The sequence below is a fragment of the Motacilla alba genome, chromosome 2, assembly GCF_015832195.1.
Source record: "Motacilla alba alba isolate MOTALB_02 chromosome 2, Motacilla_alba_V1.0_pri, whole genome shotgun sequence".
NCBI classification, from domain to species: Eukaryota; Metazoa; Chordata; class Aves; order Passeriformes; family Motacillidae; genus Motacilla; species Motacilla alba.
Window position 1 is genome coordinate 42,907,896 of NC_052017.1, and position 18,672 is coordinate 42,926,567.

At 37.9% G+C, this 18,672-nt stretch overlaps 1 protein-coding gene across 3 annotated transcripts in view; it reads right to left on the reverse strand.

The window, feature by feature from the left end:
* Positions 1-18,672, reverse strand: part of CPNE4 (copine 4) — a 229,561-nt gene that overhangs the window by 87,059 nt on the left and 123,830 nt on the right. For all 3 annotated transcript variants that reach the window (XM_038127999.1, XM_038128000.1, XM_038128001.1), the window contains 4 exons: positions 10,937-11,008; positions 7,370-7,444; positions 2,044-2,127; positions 1,028-1,117 (listed from right to left, as the gene is read on the reverse strand). In XM_038127999.1, coding sequence (XP_037983927.1) covers positions 1,028-1,117; positions 2,044-2,127; positions 7,370-7,444; positions 10,937-11,008 — 321 coding nt within the window. The remainder of the gene's footprint in view (positions 1-1,027; positions 1,118-2,043; positions 2,128-7,369; positions 7,445-10,936; positions 11,009-18,672) is intronic.

The window sequence follows — 18,672 nt, forward strand, 5'->3', positions numbered from 1 at the left end:
TCATTTCAGTAGCAGAAATCGGATCTATCTCTTGACTAAAATTTATATGTTATTCCATAATAACAGGGCTAATTTTGTGAATCCAAGCATTCATAAGACAGCGTTTTTACCCTTTCCACACATCTTTGGAAAGGGTAAAAAAGTTATAGTGGAATGTGCACTGTAACATATCCTCACCAGCATTTTATTTTTTCCATCTGCACAGTACATCTTGCAGTAAGTAAGGAGTGAAAAATGACAAGACCCCTTCTGCAGGGTTTTGCAGCTATAATGATGAAAAAAGAAAAGTTTGCAAGGACAAAATAAAATTCTATTAAGTAATTTGGTATAACAAGAAAAAAGAATAGTCATACTTTTGGGTCCAATATCCTTTCATCAGGTCTAAAAGTCTGAATAGACACTGCAGACCAGTGCTCTTTGTCAGAGGTTTTTTTATTTAGTATTACCCTTAAACGTGGTCAGAAGATAAAAACAATTGGATAAATACTTGATTTAAGCCAAATTAGCCAAAAGAAGATGATTTTTTCTACACAAAGCTCCAGGTTCGCAATTATCTGTCTTTCTGCCAATTTGTAACACTTCCATTACTATGGCACATGTCTTTTTGTGGCCATCCTATTCTTCAAGTATAATTAAAAATCTCCTATTTCAGTGTTTCTTTTACAGAAGGCCTCCAGATATAGAAGTGAGGAAATAGTAGTTAAAATTATAGTAGGGCTGCTTCTTCCCCTGAGTATACTTTCACCAGTTAAATGATGCTGGATTTAAATTATCCAACTGATTGGGAAAAACAGCCCCATATTTTTTTAGGTTTCTGTAAGAAATATAGAGCATAATCTACTGATTACAGTGGATTACCACTTCTCTTCATCCTTAATTTGATTATGGTAATCATAATGCAGCTGTGTGATCATGTTTTCCATCAAAGAAGAAGGAAGTGCAGAATAGCAACCTACAGTTGAAAAAGAGAGACCAACTTTTATTTTCTATGAATAAAACTATTAAAAAAGTAGGAATTAGTTCTGACCTTTAGCCTGCGATCCTGGTCTCCACTGCACAGAGAATTTACAGACACTTTAAAGGTCTTCCATGCTGGATTTAAGTTATTCATCACAACCTGTAAACGAAAAGAAGAAAGAGAACCCTTAACATTTCCACATCTCTCAGCAGAATGCTAACAAGAGCCACAATTCTCAATGCAGTACATTCACCAGCAAGAGAAGAAAGAAGAGCTCTGCTGGAGTTTTCAGAACTACATCAAATGAGATATGAGCCCTTGAGCAACTGGCAGTTTCCAACACTCTTCCTCTGCAAAGCCTCCAAAAGGAGCAGGAGTGGGAAATGGACCCATACATACCCACAGAGGATGCTACAGACATTGCTCCAGCACTGCCATGCCTCAGTGGGAGATGACTAGCAAGGGAAAAGCTGTAGAACTGAACTGGAAGCAATGGAAGACATGCAGGACTGGGCAATGGGGATGGGCAACATCCCCAACAATTTACAGGCACATTGTGTGCCTTGCTAGAAAAACTCTGTGGAATCCATAACAGGTTTATAAGCCTAACACCAGCCACAGCTCCGCCCTATACACCTAAATGCCATTTTTTAAGACAGTGCCACTCATTACCATGGAGCAGTAATGCCACTGGGTGATAAGAAACAAATGTAAAGCACCCAGATTACAATCCCTGAGAGGATGTGAGGAAGAAGCAACATAGTATTAATGGGAAAATATGATACAGTCTGTAGCCTGGTTTTGGCTAAATCTAGTATTTATATCTCCCGACCTTCCAACAGAGTATCTGCTAGTTTAATTAGGTTTGGACCTTTGGCTTCATCTTCCTTTACTGTAAGGTGCATAAGTCAAGACCTGATACCCTTTAGTTAATGACACTAGAGTGTAACACTAGGAAGTGGTTTTTAAGTGTGTTTGCACACCTACATTTAAAACCACTTTCCTTTGTGACATGGGAAGCATAAACTATGCCTCCTGACAGCTGATCTGTGTCCTTGGAAAGTGAATTCAACTCTATTCCTTACCTCAGTCCTGTGAACAAGTTGTTGGGTTGCATCATCATTCACCCGAAAAATCTCCAGAAAAGGATCAGATTTGCTGAAAAAATCCTAAAATAAAATATAGGACAAGTTACTCTTGAGGCTTCTATTTTTTTGAGCTTTTCAGGCACAATGCACTGGGTTCTTCCCTGACTGCTAATGAAAAGGAACAGTAGTTTTAGTGAGACCTCTTGGTCTTTCTCAGCAATACTTCATTCTTGTCCTTGTCTCACAAGGATTCCTGTGGTACTGTTGTTGTTCTCAGTTTGACTATTTAATCATGGCATGCAAAACTGTAAAATGTCATTTTACAACCTCTTCCCTTCTTGCACCCAGCCCAGTTTCCTGAGCATTAGCTCTGTCATCCACCTAGCTTGTTTCTTTTTTGTCTCCACACCTGTTTGATCTTTTGACACCAGTTTTCTAGTGCATTGCACTTTGAAGCATATTCCACACTGGGGTTGAATTTCACACTGTTCACCTACCCTCTCAAAACAGAAGTTAATTGGCCAAGACATTGTGCTGCTAAGTACTGTCACAATGGATTAGAGGTGGTGAGAGAAGCAAGTCCTCTTCAGGGTGTGGTAACATGGCCCATGCTAAGATGACAAACAGAGCAGTGTAATGCAGGAAATAACTTGATATCTCTAGGCAAATCTGTGACAGACACCAAGGTTCATATTCACACACTGCAGAACACCTTCTCCTAGTCTTGTATCCAGCTAACAACCCTGAACTTTCTTACACAAACCTAAATTATAGTGCTGCTTCAGTTTGGTCACAGGATCTTTTGTTTCAACATCTCATTTATTCTGGACATGCTGGCTGGGGGGGAGAAGAGTAACTGGCTAGTAACCCAGGAGGGAGAGACCTTAAAATTTCTAACTGTGCCATGCTGAAAAAGTAGGGTTTAAAACCACTAAGTCCATTTCCTGTAGTTTCAAGTCCCTTCTTAATTTTATTTTTCAAAAGAGCCACATGATTAACTTCATGCATATAAGCATCATTCTTCTGTACAGGACATATCCAAAACCACAGACCCCATGTCAATTTGGGGAAGTGAGAAATTCTGTTCAGTATCCAAGTGTTTCTATGATAGTGTTAGTGTAAAAATTTCTCTAATATCTATAATTCTACTAATTTCTCCTCACCAAATGTCCACCATACCTATTTTTGATTAGCTGCAAGGCCATTGGTTTGGGAAACAACTTTGGATAAGATGCTAGCCAAAGTCTGGGCTTGGTAAAATTTATTCATAGGGCATTTTTACAATTCCACAAGTTCAAAACAAACCAAGAATTCAGGGCTTTGAAAAGGGACATCTGAATTTGAACGTCTAGAGAAGAAAATGAGTTCCTAAGGATCACAAAGCCTTGAGCAAGGCTCAAGGAACCTAAAGTCTTGTCATCCCCTAAAAATGACATAATGTTGTTTTGAGAGCGCTGTTTTGTCATTGATCTGCCTCTTCACTTTCTAGAGAAAACTTAGTGGCCCATTTAACAGCTGATGCAAAGCACGTGAAGATTTATTTGTCAAATCCTTTCATGGGGAGCATGGAACAACAAAGCTGTATGCTCGGGTATTTGTTCCAGCTACATGGTAAACAGGACATTTTTTGTCAAACTCTGTAAAAACAGTGCAAAATTCAATAAGTAACTCTAGAGTTTTCCTCAAGGCCCTGATGTAGATTTAGTACCTGGACACCACTCAAAATTTGAAACTTCTAGTATATGGGGGGTTTTGGTGATCAAATTCTGCCAGATTACCAGTGTACAGCACAGAGAACAAGCAGAGAGAGAGGGTGGTGGCTTAATCATGGTGACACAACAATCCAGAATGCATAGCGTTAAAAAAGATTGAGCTGCCTCTTCTCACACGTAAGCATTCTGATTGAAGCTGGGTAAAAGCTTAATGTTCAGAGTTTCTTTATCAAACACAAATTGATAAGTTATTTGAAGGAAAGTACCTCAAAATGATACATCCAAAGAATGCACCCTGGTGTGCAAAAGAATTCAGAAAGAAAGCCAATATTTCATTTAAGGCTCAAAATACAAAATATCATTCCTAGCTGAGTATCATGAAGGTACAACAGCACATCAGCACAAAGGAAATAATTTCTGGTTTTAACTACCAAGATAATACCACATAAAAGGAAAGATTTGAATGTTGGATGGTGGTTTATATTACTCCCCCTTCCAATGCAAAAACAAGGTTTAATTACTATCAGAATTGAGGTACGAACAAAAAAAAATCCTTCTATATTGGAAGTGCTTTGCAATAAGTAGAAATGATAAGCTGAAGAAACATTTGCTTTCACAATAAACTTTTTTTGGTTTTTATGCTGAATCTAATAGCTTTGCATTATCTCCCAAGAATATCCTCTGAAAGAAGAATAGCTGCAATATATCGTGCTATTTTAATAATATTTAAATGATTAATGTAATACATTTGCTGGTGGTATAATGCGCATTGTTCTTTCAGTATGTGTAGCAGTTATACAGCAATAACACAAGTACATGGCCTAGACTTAAAAAATTTATATATATCGGTTTCTAAGCACCTAGTTTGACACTTTTTTTTGTAGATGTATTTTCAGAGCCCAGCAATTCCTAAAATTCAGGACTGGGGATCAAGTCAAAGGTCCCTCAAAAAAGGGCTGAAGCAGCCAAAAGATTAAAATTTTGAATACTATTCAACGGGGCTTTTGATGAAGTTTTTTTGGTAGTAGTTTAATACCACGGAACTATATAAAAAAGCAATATTAGCTCATATTTTGCAGATATTTGCTGGATAATCTTTCCCAAACAATGGTAACTGCTTCTCTCAGAACAGGAGAAGCAGTTTGCCTGCCTCAGTGCTCATAATTTATTATAGCTATCATAAAAAATGTAGCTGCTTGTTATGGTAATTGTGACACAGCTATTAATGCAATAAAACCTTTCCAAAAGTTATTGTTCCACAGTGAAGTGTTCTCAGTGGATCTCTTGAAACAAAGATGTGCCATTTGAGCTGACAAGGCTTCAATAAAACATGAAAAAGCAGTTATACCTTCCAAATAAGCACTGTAATAAAAAAATATAACCGTTATTTCTGCTAAAGTCAGTTAACTAAAGGAAACTTTCATATCCATAATTTCCCTATAATTTTTCACTGAATGTTTCAGCCACTCCAGTAGGAAAAAATTATTAGGCTTTGTTCTGTAGCTTCTCTAAAATTCTTGTAGTTTTACATCCAGAGAGTAAAAAACATGCAACAAACATATCCACCTGTTAAATCTTATCAACAAATTTTGTTCAACTTTCAAAAAATGTGTTGTTCAAGTATTTTTCCTTAGTGTAGGAAATACATACAGAGGCTTCCTCTGTTTTTCAGGAGACTTCAAAGCCAGTTTCAACTCTTAGTTTGTTTCTCTGATGTTGCATCTCTACTCAGGTGGTCACTTCTCTGAGTGAGGAGAGGCATGCAAAACCATGCTTAGGATTTTACAAAATCAGCTCTTCTCAATTCTTTGATGTTTATTTCCCTTTTTCTGACATCAGAGCACTAATTCTTTTTCACCAATGGCTGAACTGTGAAATTTAAGTAATTTCAAACCTTAATAAAAATAATTACCAATAGTGCATTGCATCTAATGATGTCAAAGTTCATTATAAGCTGTACACTTTTCTAATAGAGGAAGTAAATCAAGTTTCAGCCAAGTATTGAGCTACATCTTTAGCTGGAGGAAATTGAAAGGCTTCTTTCAATGCAATAGATTTCCAGAGATTTTCATCAGTTGAAGACAGGAGTTTGGATTCAGATAAGACATGATGAGTCACTGCTTGACTTGCACACTGCATCATCCAAGAATTCTTTATTAGATGAAGCCCACCTTGACTGGACATGTTGAAATAGCAAGAATGATAACACTGTTGCAATACTTCAGGCTGATCCTTCTCACCTTATCCCCATAAAGTGTTTCACTCACTCTCTAAAACTGTTGCTCAGACAACACTGACCTGACTCAGAATTGCATTCTGGTGGTACCCTTTTAATTTAAATCAACGAGAGCTAGAAGCAATCATAATATTTAAAGCAGATTACATTTTGCATTTATGGAAAGCAATAACTAAGTGGAGTCCTATTATGTTGCTTATGTCCTTCCTTTTTCCTAGATGTGACAGCATGTGGAACAGCAAGAAACTTGTGCACAAGTCTGGGAATTACCTCTAAAGATATTTGTCTAAAGAAAGGTTGTTAAATTTACATTTTGACACCTAAATAAATCATGCAACTCAAAACCACTCAGACTCCAGCAACTGTGAAAGAGGAAAGAAATTTATCTTTCAGATGAGAAGCAAATTCAGGTCCTGATCATTTATGATTGTTAATGATCCTGAGCATAGTAAAATTGTATAAATTTCATAAAGTTTATTTTGAAGTTATATGCCAGAACTATTCATCTTTCAGTGTACTTTCTGCTTGCCTGAGATTTTCTGGTAGTTTCAAGTGAAAATATTTTTCATAAGTTACAATCTGATTTGTAAACCTGATGTACAGGTATCCAAAAGTAGTCTCACTGATTTGATTTTAAGCTACTCTCACATCAGATGTTTAAAAGAACACACGTGGGGCATCACCATCCTAAACCTTTTTATAGTTCTGCCATTTGCTTCAAATTAGAAGTACCTTCTTATGTAAGAGGGGACTATATACCTCAAAGTATTCTATGCCAGCTATTAAACTGAAATGACAGAGTGGTACAAGCAGACATCAGGTTTTCTTGGGCTGTGAGTTGATTATATGTGAATTGCTAAACAATAACAGATATTTTCAGAAAGATGTATTCCTTTTAATGTTGAGTAGTGTTTGAGTCAGTGGAAAGCTTTCTTCCTAGAGAGGGAAAAAGTTTTTAACAAATATGCAAGTCTCTTTCTCACATTTGAGTTACGTTTTGTTGAACAAAATGTGTTTCATGACCGAGCTGTTATGAAGTTTTCTAGCTGTATTTTAGGAAACTTCAATGATAACATCATTGACTACTCACAGAAAGTTCACTTCTCTAAACACTTCTGATCTGTGGCATTTTACATAATTAAATTGTCTTGGTTGTAGTGTAATTAACTTGTCTTGATTTTAATTAGATTTCCTTGAGGTTTTTTTTTTTTTAATTACTTGCAACCCAAGGAAAGCCTCATTGTGAACATCCATCTGAAAACCCTGATGTGTTTAATAACACAAGGTAAAAAAATATCTGTCATGGAAGATCTCATCAAATTATATTTCCACGCATTCTTATATCTTTCAGAAAGGTTAATATCAAGCAGCTTACCTTGTCATCCAATTTCCGTGCACTGAATGAAAGTTCAACGTAGTCATCGTTGCCAGACAGTTCCTCAGCGATCACCTAAATGGAAAGCTACATTTGAGTTGTGCATGGTGTAATGGAAGGGGAGAACTGTGCCATTTTTCAGTGTGTGGAGACTGCAGACCCCATTTAGGAAACTGAAGTGTGGAACAAGTTAATGTGTTTCTCTTTGCCGTCAGGAAGGACATCACCTTGGTCAGCCCACAAACCTGATTCACTTTGTGTCATGGAACTATGCCTTGTCAATCACCTATCAATGGACAGACACCCACATCCACCTGGGATCCCTTTCCTCTGACCAAGTGCTCCTCCTCAGAGTGGAAAACAGAGAATTCCACAATCTCACAGTGTCCAAGGGGACAAAAACGCTCTACAAAAGTTGTATTACTCGGGTCTAAAGCCCAATTATTTTTATGCCACTTCAGCATCATTTGGCAAGATAAATGAAAAAAGGAGTGAAGTCACCTGGCATTAGCTGCCATGAAAGGCACATTTACATCAGGTAAATGATACAGCTTTTCTGTAATAGCCACATTGGCAAAACAGTTTACTGTAGATGGAGTCAGAAGCAAGTAATCCTAAAATAATATAGTGTGATTCTTTCAGATGGTGTAGGCTATATCAGTAATGATGCCAGTCACTGGGCTGTGCAATGTTATAAAAAATCCAACAGAACCAACTAAACCAGTTTCCTAAGTAAGCCATTAAAATGCCTCAGGGGAGAGAAGGTGCTAACCAAACCTGGCATATTTCACTGAAAAATATTCCTTGAAATGAACCACATTATATTCTATTTGACAGCTTTAAAACTTTTTCCCCATTGTAAATGTTCTCCCCATGGATTAAATCTCCCAAAATAACCTATTTCCTGGGTGTTTCATATTCATGACCACACACATGGCAGCCATGCCAGCTTCCCAGATAGGCTCTGGCTGTCTCCACCACTTGAAGTCCTTGAGGAGCTGCTGAAAAAACCCAAAAATTTGACAAACTGGTTTGGCAGCAGCCACTGACTGCACCCCAAAATGCCAGCCCATCAGAGGTGAATATGAGGTGCCATATGCATCTTGTGAACCTATTTCAGAAAGGGCAGTAGTTGCCAGAGGCAAGAGACACAAAGGAAGGAGAGGTAGAAGGCCTCCAACACCACCCTAACGAAGATCCAGGAGGAGGCATGGAGAAGGCCATGCTGTGGGGACACAGCTGGAGATTCACTCTTGGAAGGAAGGTACCTCTGAGTACACCCTCAAGTAGGACCCATCCTGGAGCAGAGATGCTCCTGAAGGGTGTGTGTAAGTCCAGAGCAGAACTAAGAAAATGAGTGAAATAAGCCTCAAAGAGCAGCAAAAAAAAAAAAAAAAAAAATCACTATTTTCTGATCCTGACCTGTGTCACACAGCATCTCATCAAGGAGACTGAGCACAACATGAAGTGAAAGCAAAGGGAGTGAAGACTATGAAGGAGGCAAGAGAGGTGTCAGAAGTAAAGCTGAGTACAGGAGAGGGGCAGGAAAAGTATTTTCCCAAGAGTTTTTTGGGGTTTTTTCCCTATTTATTTCTCAGTACTCAAAAGTTTTTTTTTTTACTAGCAATTCATTAAATTAAGTAAAATTCCCTGAGTTGAGACTATTCTGGCTGTGACACCTCCCAGCAGCAAGCTGTGGTGTTTCTCCAAGCAAAATACTCACACGGAGCCACACAGTGGCACAGATGCTTAACTGGGCATTAAAGTACCATCACACAGGCACATATGTGGTGTGTCACATCTTCCAGGCAAACATCAGCTTGCTGATGAAATTTGACCCACGGGGTCTGACACATTTCTCTTCCATGTAGTCTGATGGTTTACAAGATCTTGTTAAGCTGTGTGTGACCAACAGTGCTCTGGGATTTGCACACCAAATTTCATAAAGTATTTTAACTGAAAATAATGAACCTGCTCTTGTAAAGGTTTGCAGACTTCCAGCTGGAGAAGCAGAACAATGTTCTGTTTGCTTCCCACAGCCCTATTATAAGATTGTGTGGATGAGACATTACACAGTCAAAAGGCTAATAAAATTCCAGCAAAACTTGCTAGGATAGGAACTTTCAAAATACTTTGAAAAACTCATAACTCACTACACTGAATGAGTTAGGAAACTAGTATTTCTAACTTCCATGCTTGACAGATACCTGGTATGTCCCCAGGTCCAGAAATAATAATCATTAATCAGTTTTTAATTATTCTGTGGAGACAAAAAACTTTTCACACAGTGTATTTTTGTCTGGGTTCAGTTTTCTCCCGTTCAAGTCAACTTGCTCTTTAGAACTGCTGGACAGAAGCCAAAACACATAAATAAGGTCCATATTTCATGGTTATCATCCAGTGTGAGGCCAGCAGGGACTATTAACTCATTTTCTCTCATCTTCTGGTTATCACAGTGATTTAATTTCTGCCAGAACACTCCCCTAACAAGCCTAATAATTTTAGTTGCACTACAGCATTTGTGTTTTCACAAGACTAAACTACTTTGTGCTCCTCACAGAAGAACAGAAGGGAGGTCCAGAACACCACAAGGACGAGCGAGATGAAGTATGCCCAGATCATCCCAGCAGGCAAACCATATGAAGTTATTTAGGGAACAAAACTCTCTCCTGGTTCTATTCAGCCAGATGAGTGGGGAACTCCTTTCCAACCCCAGACCAAAACCAAGTTTACTGTATGCATTTAAGTAAATCAATTCCCAGCCAAGCAAAAAGGAAGACATCTAAGAAACCAAACTCCCTGGGCTGTCAAGAAACCACCTCAGAGTCTGCTGTCTCTTTTGTGACTGAAGGCAGAAAAAAAAAATCCAATCAAGCCAGAAGAAAACCATCTGGCAAATCACACATTAAGGAAAAAAAAAAATCCTTCTCAATCTCATGAGGCAACAGAGCAGATACTCCCGAAGCAGAGAATTTTATTATAACCCTAATGCAGAGCTGCAAAAGTCACAAGCATGCCAGGTTCAGTGCAGACAAGATTGATCTCCCAAGCAAGCCAGCACAGAGAAAGATGAAAGAGAGGTAATACACTGATTTTCAAATTTCAAGTTACACATGGGGCTATGAGAATCCAGTCCTTAATTGCATTACAACACATCTAAAACTAATCTCATCAAACTTTTTTTTTTATTGAGAAACTGGAAAAAGCCCAAGGGGAAAGAAAGATGAGGTTCCTTTATGTGTCAAAGCAGATACAAATTAATTTCTGAAGGTTCTAGACATTCAACTAAAAGAACTCAAGCAGCAGAAGTTACTTGCTGTCATACAAGTACCCTAAAAGTAGTTAATAGTAAGTATTATGACTTTTTTACAAATCATACATTATTTGTTGCCATTTCCTAAAACAAGCATTTGTCAGAAACAGTGCAAATCATCAAATAAACAATTTAAAAGCATTTCTCAATCAAGGGTTGTTCTGGTGGCTTAGCAGGATGCTTTTAGAGAGAATTAGCCACTTTAGATATTTCTAAATGACAGGAAAACAAAAGTATGTTTAAGACTGACTTACTGTTATAGATGACTTTCCTGCTGTGTTGCCATGTTTGAGTAAGGACTTGGAGAGCTTCCTCTGAGAAACAATCTGCAGGAAAACAAAAACAAAGGGAAAAATAATTAGAATCTGTAGTAAATACATGGTTTATTGTCCTTTCAGTTTTATGTTGCTTTCTTTTTGTTTTTTTCTTTTGTATCAATGTACTTTCTCAATCCATGATCAGTGTTAACACAGTAAGACCACAACCAACAAGAAAAGTCTATTGCACAGGATGCAATGGAAGGACAAAAAAGAAGTTGGGGTCAAACAGAATGGGGAGAACATAATTCACTGCATTGAACAGAATAATGAGAAACACATAGATTTTCCTCAAGTATTGCAGTGATGGTCACAGAGGAGAGAAGTAAGGCTTAACTGGACTAAAAAGACAATAAGAAGGGAGCTGTAAACAGCAAATCTATCAGAGATACCTCCCAAACACAACTCTATTTTTTATTGGAAACTGAAGTCCATTAACAAAGAGAAAAAATTATTTTAACCTCAAAATATCAGCAACTCTAAATTCAGAGCAGAAGCAAGCAAACTGTCCCACATTTCAGTTTCAAAATTGTCTCCTTTGCTTACCACATACCAAACCTCCCCTAGAACTCAGCCTTATAAATGAACTTGGTCATTAACCAAATTGTAAATATACTTCAAATAAATGGCATCAGAAGGACACTGACAAAATATTTTATTTGCCATATCAATAATAACTAACATTCGCTTAAGATTTTGAAACATTTAAAGCCAGACCGGCAAAAATGCTAGAAAAGGAAGAAACCTTACAGTAATGCAGAACTGCTAAGCTACAATGATGTTCCAGATGTATTAGTCACCAGCAAAGTTAATGCTATATTTATTAAGTGGAAAACTTCAAGATGTAGGCAAATGTAAAGGTAAATCAAAACACTGTTTAGAAATCACAGTATTATTTGTAATCTGACAAAACTGTAGTACAGTTGTGCTGTGCAGATAATGAGCAAAAGATTGTGTCCTGAGAAAAACCTTTACCTCCTGAATGTGGCTTTTGTCCTAAAAGTAGTCCTTTCCACCTTTCCACATTCAACAGTATTTGGACAACTTCTTCTGGACAGCTGATCTAACTGATCCACAAATAGACATCTTTGGCAAATATGCCAAAATATTAGTTGCAAAAGAAAGGCAGTCACCAAGTGAAAAGGAGAGTTCCAGACCCTGCATGAGAGTCCTGGGCATCATACAAACTTCTGCAATAAACCACAACAGCAGGTAATGGCCAGAGCTGAAATGCTCTGAGTAATGCAAAGTCACAGCTAGCCAAAAAATGTGCTGTGAGACAGGAGAGAATAGGATGAACATTTTAGCCTAACATCAGCAGGGAGACATAATGTTTGTCCTGCCCATCAATTTGCTGAATTGAGCAGAAAATCAAAAGCTGCACCTCAGATTATCCTCAGCTACAGTTGTAATAGAAGCAGCAATACAGAAGCAAGTTTTAAACAGGCTTTAAATGTGAGACAGGAGAACCACCAAATGACAGGACAGCACATCTGGCATCACTGTGACCAGCTTCTTGTTCCTATTGCACCTGTACCTAACAGGGGTATATCTAATCAGTTCTTAAAGAACTAAAGAACTTAAAACAAAACACTCTCCTCTGGAAATTTATTGCATTCATTATCCTTATGTAAATATATTTTCCTAACAGCTAATTCAATTCCCTGCAGTTTAAGTTCATTTTTTCTATTGAATGCACCATGAATAGGTAAAACAATCCTTTTCCCTTTTTCAGGCAATCTTTGTATCTGAAGACTATTACCAACTCCCTACAGTCTTCTTTACCGCATAACCTGAGTTTGTCCTATCTTTCCTTCTTTACCAAATTTCCTAGCTCTTAAACCATTCTCTCTACTCTCTGACCAGCCTTCATGGACTGGCTCATAAACACTCTTAGAATATAATGCTCAAAATTGGGCATAATAGCCCTGGTCCTTCCCATGAGAAGCAAGAAGAGCTTCTCACCGCAAGGCTGATACACTCCAGAATTACATTTGCCTTATTTTAAGAACACCATGATACTGTTAACTAATGTTCATAATAGGACCATTTCAGATTGCCAGCTGCAGTTTTTCAGCCGGCTATTACTTAAATGAATAATTTAACACTCCTTTTTGGACTGCTTTCCATAACGTTGCCTGTTGCCAACATCTCACTCAATTTTCCAAACTAACTTTTGGATTTCAACTCTAGTGTTGGTCAGTGGCAACAACAGGCAGGACTGCAAGTAAGATGACAATATTACTAGCAGCTCTTTTTCTTCCCTAGTATCTCATAAATACTGTTTGCAGTAATCTTTTAAGTCATCCCTACATTTATCTTCTTGCCAGCTAAATAGGTTCAAGTACAAATCATTGCACTCCTGTGAGCTGTGAGGTGCAATTCAAAAAATCCTGTTTGAGATTCTCAGATAGGAGGTAATACAGAAATATGACAGATTACTCTTAATATATAATTAAACTATGGGATCTGTACCAGACAGACAATGAATTATGGCAGCTAAGGAGCAGAGCCCATTTATCTCCATGGCCAAAGATGCTCAAGCAACTTTGTAAAAAATATTAAGCTTTTCCACTGAAAGATGTGGGTATTGTCCACCAGAAACTTTTTCACTTCTTACATACACATAGCTGTGGGATTTGCAGGGGTCCAAGGATGAGGGAAGAGACGAGAATCTTGATTCCATGTTTCAGAAGGCTGATTCATTATATTATGATATCTATTATACTAAAAATGCTATATTAAAACTATACTAAAAGAATAGAGAGAAAAAATTCATCAGAAGGCTGGACAGGAATAGAATGGAATGAATAACAAAGGCTCGTGACTGACCAGAGAGTCTGACCCAGCTGCATCCTTGATTGGTTATTAAGTAGAAACACCTAACATGGACCAATCACAGATGCACCTGTTGCGTTCCACAGCAGCAGATAATTATTGTTTACATTTCTTTTCTGAGGCTCCTCAGCTTCTCAGGAGAAGAAAATCCTGGCGTAAGAATTTTCATATAATATCATGGCAACACATAGCCATGGTATGAGATAGAACTTGGGTGGGAACCTGTCCTAGAGTAGCCTCTTTAGAAACAGCAGGACTTCTCCCTCTGAGCCACCCAAACTTTTCCAGCTCCCTTTGCTGCTTTCCGAAGGGTCATAGCTTTCACAAGGCATTGCACAGCTCAGGAGCTCCTGTGCAGGTGGCAGATAGACGGCTCAAAGTTCCAGAAAGGATAATTTATTCTGACGTGCTCATTAGTAGGCTGCATTAATGACACTCGCTCTCTAAGCCAGAAGCATCGTTCTGACATAGTAAGCACTCTGCATATGTAAATATGTGTATTTGGGTGCAAGTGTTTAGCAGTTGTTAATTAAGTGGCCACTAAAACCAATCCTCCATCTGGCAACAATGCGCCAACATCGTTGCCTCAAATTGAAATTGTAATTGCAATAACCATAAAGGAGTCTGTTTTTCATAGCAGTAATTTGACTCTTTTGTTCACGCACTGTACAAAATGGGTCTCACTAGTTTAAAAACCACTTCTATGGAACCTGCCATCAATTACCTATCATATTTTTGTTAATGTCTCAATGCAAATCTTCTTCTGAACATTATTATACAAAGCATTTGCTGACCTAATTTTCAGACAGCAAGTCCTAAACAAAGATAACTTGAGGGACTAGCAAGCATTAGTCTTAGTTCAGAGTTACAGAGACAGCTGAGCTGGCAAAATGTCTTTCAAGAAGGTAATTCACTGCAGGTCTTTCATTTGTCAGGAGTCTTTGGCTTGACTCCGGCTTCAAAACCTGGCAATTTAAAACTTTTGCTTCTGAGAAAAAAAAAAAAAAGTTTTTTCCAAAACTGATGTGAAGAAGTGCAGAAAGTAAAAGTCTCCCTTCTAGAACACAAACAATAGAACCCAATTCAGCTCTAGAAAACCTCATTGCATTTTGAGAACATGCATTTTCACAAACATTTTATTAGAAACATGACCTACCAGTCAGCAAATGGATGTAGAAAACAATCCTAGTTCACATTGGAATAGAGTTAATTTTCTTCTTAGTAGCTAGTACTTATTGCTGTGTTTTGGATTTAGTATGAGAATAATGCTGATAATACACTCATGTTGTGGTTGTTGCTAAGTAGTGCTTACTCCATATCAAGGATTTTCAGTTTCCCATGCTCTGCCAGAGAGAAGGTGCACAAAAAGCCAGCAGGGAAGATAGCCAGGATGGCTGACCTGAACTAGCCAAAAAGATATTTCATACCATAGCCTGCCATGCTCAGTATATAAACTGGGGAGAGCTGGCTGAGACGTGCTGGTTGCTGCTAAGGGATGGGCTGGGCATCAGTCAGCAGGTGGTGATTGTACAATGCATCACTTCTTTCTCTTGGGTTTTATTTTTTTCTTTCTCTCTGCTTTTCATTATAGTTGTTGTTAAAATAATAATAATAACAATAACTATAACAATAACAACAACAACAACAATAATAATATATTGTGTTTTAATTATTAAACTGTTTTTATCTCAAGTTAATCTTTATGAAGTTAACCTTTTCTTTCAGATTCTCCTCCCCACTGTGGCAGGCACAGGGCAAAGGGGTGTAAGCAAGAAGCTGCATGGTGCTTTAGTTGCCAGCTAGGGTTAAACAACAACAATCCTTTTTAGTGCTCAGTGTGGGGGACTCGTACAAGGGCCACACCTCAGAGGTATAAAAGGTGAGACTAAGAGAAGTGAAGTCAAGTTCATTTTCAGCTACACACAAACTACCACCCAGTTATGGCCTAAGAGCACTACATGTCCAATAAAAACATCATACTAATATGCTTGCACAAGGTGGAAACAAGAATGTAAAAGCCACTGCTCTGTTTCTGAGAGGGAGCATATGAGCATGAAGTTATTCCTATTTATCAGATATGCAATCATCTCAACAGAACAGCATCTCAGCTAGATTTCTGGTCTGAAGTGATAAGGGATGTCAGCCTGTGGTAAGGTGGGAGTGAGAAATTCCTGTGAAGATGATCTTAATTTTCCTTATTACATACAAGCCCTTATAGGTTAAGGACAGATGCTCAATATTGTTGTAGAGAAATCTGGACTTACATCTCCATTTGATCCTATTTCCAATTTAAAATAGCTAAAAGAGGATTTGCACTTTTTTTTCCTTCATTATTTTAAAAGTATGAACAGATGCAAGACTCGAGATAAAAGCACCAAGGCGCTGACACCAGCTGTGTACCGAGCATTGCTCAGCAATCACTCAGAGACAAGGACTCTGATGAAGGATTCCTCTCTCCTGTGCCCGAGTCGTGACTAATCAGCACTGTGTAAGATGAGCTGTGAAATATAATGACTTGTTTTACCTGGCTTGTTTAAGAAACTTTTAAAATGTCTTTCTCTAGGTGGTCCTTTTTTAACCAAATATAGGGATAACTTTCAATAATATCATGCAGAATTCCCAATGCTCGTAAATCGAGCCAACAAAAACTTTTCAATATGGCTTTTTAACCAAGTTATTTCAGCAGCACTGATTCAGCTTTGCAAGGTGCCACCCTGAGCCAGAGGTCAAGTGTCTCAAATTCTTTATTTGTACTGTCCTCTTCTGTACATTGGACAGAACAGTTACAGGAACCCCAAATTTAGTCATTTAAACAGAGAGATAAAGCACAAATTTCCCTCAATCACCACAGTACACAACTTGAAGAAGTCTTTGTATCTCTTCCTTGCTAGTAGGAATAGCCAGAGAAATAACTTTAATTTCCTAGCACCTCTGTGTTAATTCTTCTCCCAGATGTGTTATTCCTGCTATATGTACTTTCATAGTTACTCAACTTTCTTCTAGTTAACCTAACTCTTTTCAGGACTGCAAAGGGCACCTAGTCACAGTTTAGTAGCATTTTTTCCCTTTATTCAAATACCTTTTTCACAGACTGAATCTTCATGATCAAATACATTTAAATGCAGAGCCCTGGGTGGTCAACACACTTCAAGCCTGGAGAAGCAATTTCCCACCAACCAGCACTGGTACATACAGAGTGTGTTTCTAGCATCTGCTAGAACCATGTTGATATATCAAGGAAAGAAAAGCAGCGCTCATACTCTTTCAAAAAAAACCATCTCAAATCTTGCACCAACCCTTGTGTTGTGGCTTAACCCCAGCCAGCAGCCAAGCCCCACACAGTCACTGCTTTACTCCACCCCAGTGTGATACAAGACAGAATGAGAAGAGTAAAAGTGACAAAAAACTCACAGGTTGAGACAATACCAGTTTAATAGGTAACTATTAAAACTAGCAGCTGGTATCTTGTCAAGTTTGAGTGGGGATTTTAACATATACAATCAAACTAACTTGACTGTGTTAACAAAATCCATTTAATCCTCGATGCACAGCAAAAGGAGGATTCTGTGGTACATTAGACATAACCGTATCAAAGTATTTGCCAGTTATGCTACATGCTCTCTTAAGTTCTTCCCTTCTAGTATAAAAGTACAACCTTTAAAGCATCTTTTTCACTGTTAAAAGTCTCCCAAATGAAGGAAAGCAATACTTTCATGATATTGCTGTAAGTGGAATGATGCAACCAGAGTGACTAGACAAACAATTGAAGATTTAACACTTGTAAAATATATTCTGAAGCTTACAAATTACAATATTAGTCCATTCAAATCAGATACTGTAAGTCTCTAAACACCCACAAATATAATGTCAGATCTTAATGACATTTCATCTGTATGGGTGAATAATGAATGACCAATTTTAAGCACAGGCAGCAGAAGTATCTCTGCCTCACAGTGTAAAATCTCCCACCTTCTTCACACATTCCTCTTCAGCTGGGTTTGTGACAAAGTTGCAAGGTTTATGCAACTCTGATGTACTCGCGTTTATCTTGCCATCTACCCCCCAGCTGTTTTTGAACCCACCAAATAGTTTTCATGAATGGTGGCACACAGTTGCAGATGCACCAAGCACATGTCAACATGAAGAGAGAGAGAGACCAGACATTATGTAAATGTCAGAACCTGTATTCCACTCTCATGGAAAAATAAGTTTTGGGGAAAGGGTCACAGATACTGAGAAATCCCTTCAAGTGATCAAGTACAGATGTACAGGTCCACAGAGAAGAAAGCTTCTGTCTAACTGCTCACAGAATTCTTGTTCCTTTGTAGAGCCAGTTTTAGTGCTATAATGATCCTCTCTGTACACATGATTCTTTCTGTACCATGCTAATCACTCTTCAAGATTTCTTTTGCTTGCTATAGTATTGTTCATCTCAGAGTCTATTTACAGCTGAATTATACCTCTCCCTGTCTTTGTTAAAGATCTCTACCTGAAAATAGTCAATCAAAACAGAACACAGAAAAAGAGATATGCCTATCACAAGAGGCATAATGTTACTACAGGAAATATCTTATCAATGGCTTAAAAGGTCTTTGAATTTGATTAGCGTGTAGAGTAGCAGCCCTTTTAGAATTAGTCACAATAATATCTCATTATTATAGCAAACTAAATTTAAATTACTCTTCTAAAGACTGCTACAGTAGCTCATACAAAAAGATAAAGCATGTGAAAACAAAGCAGTACAAACTGTACAAGAAATTCTATTAACTATGGCAAGATTCATCTAGAAAATCTTACAGCTTCAGAGATCATGCTGCCATGATAAACCAAGAGTT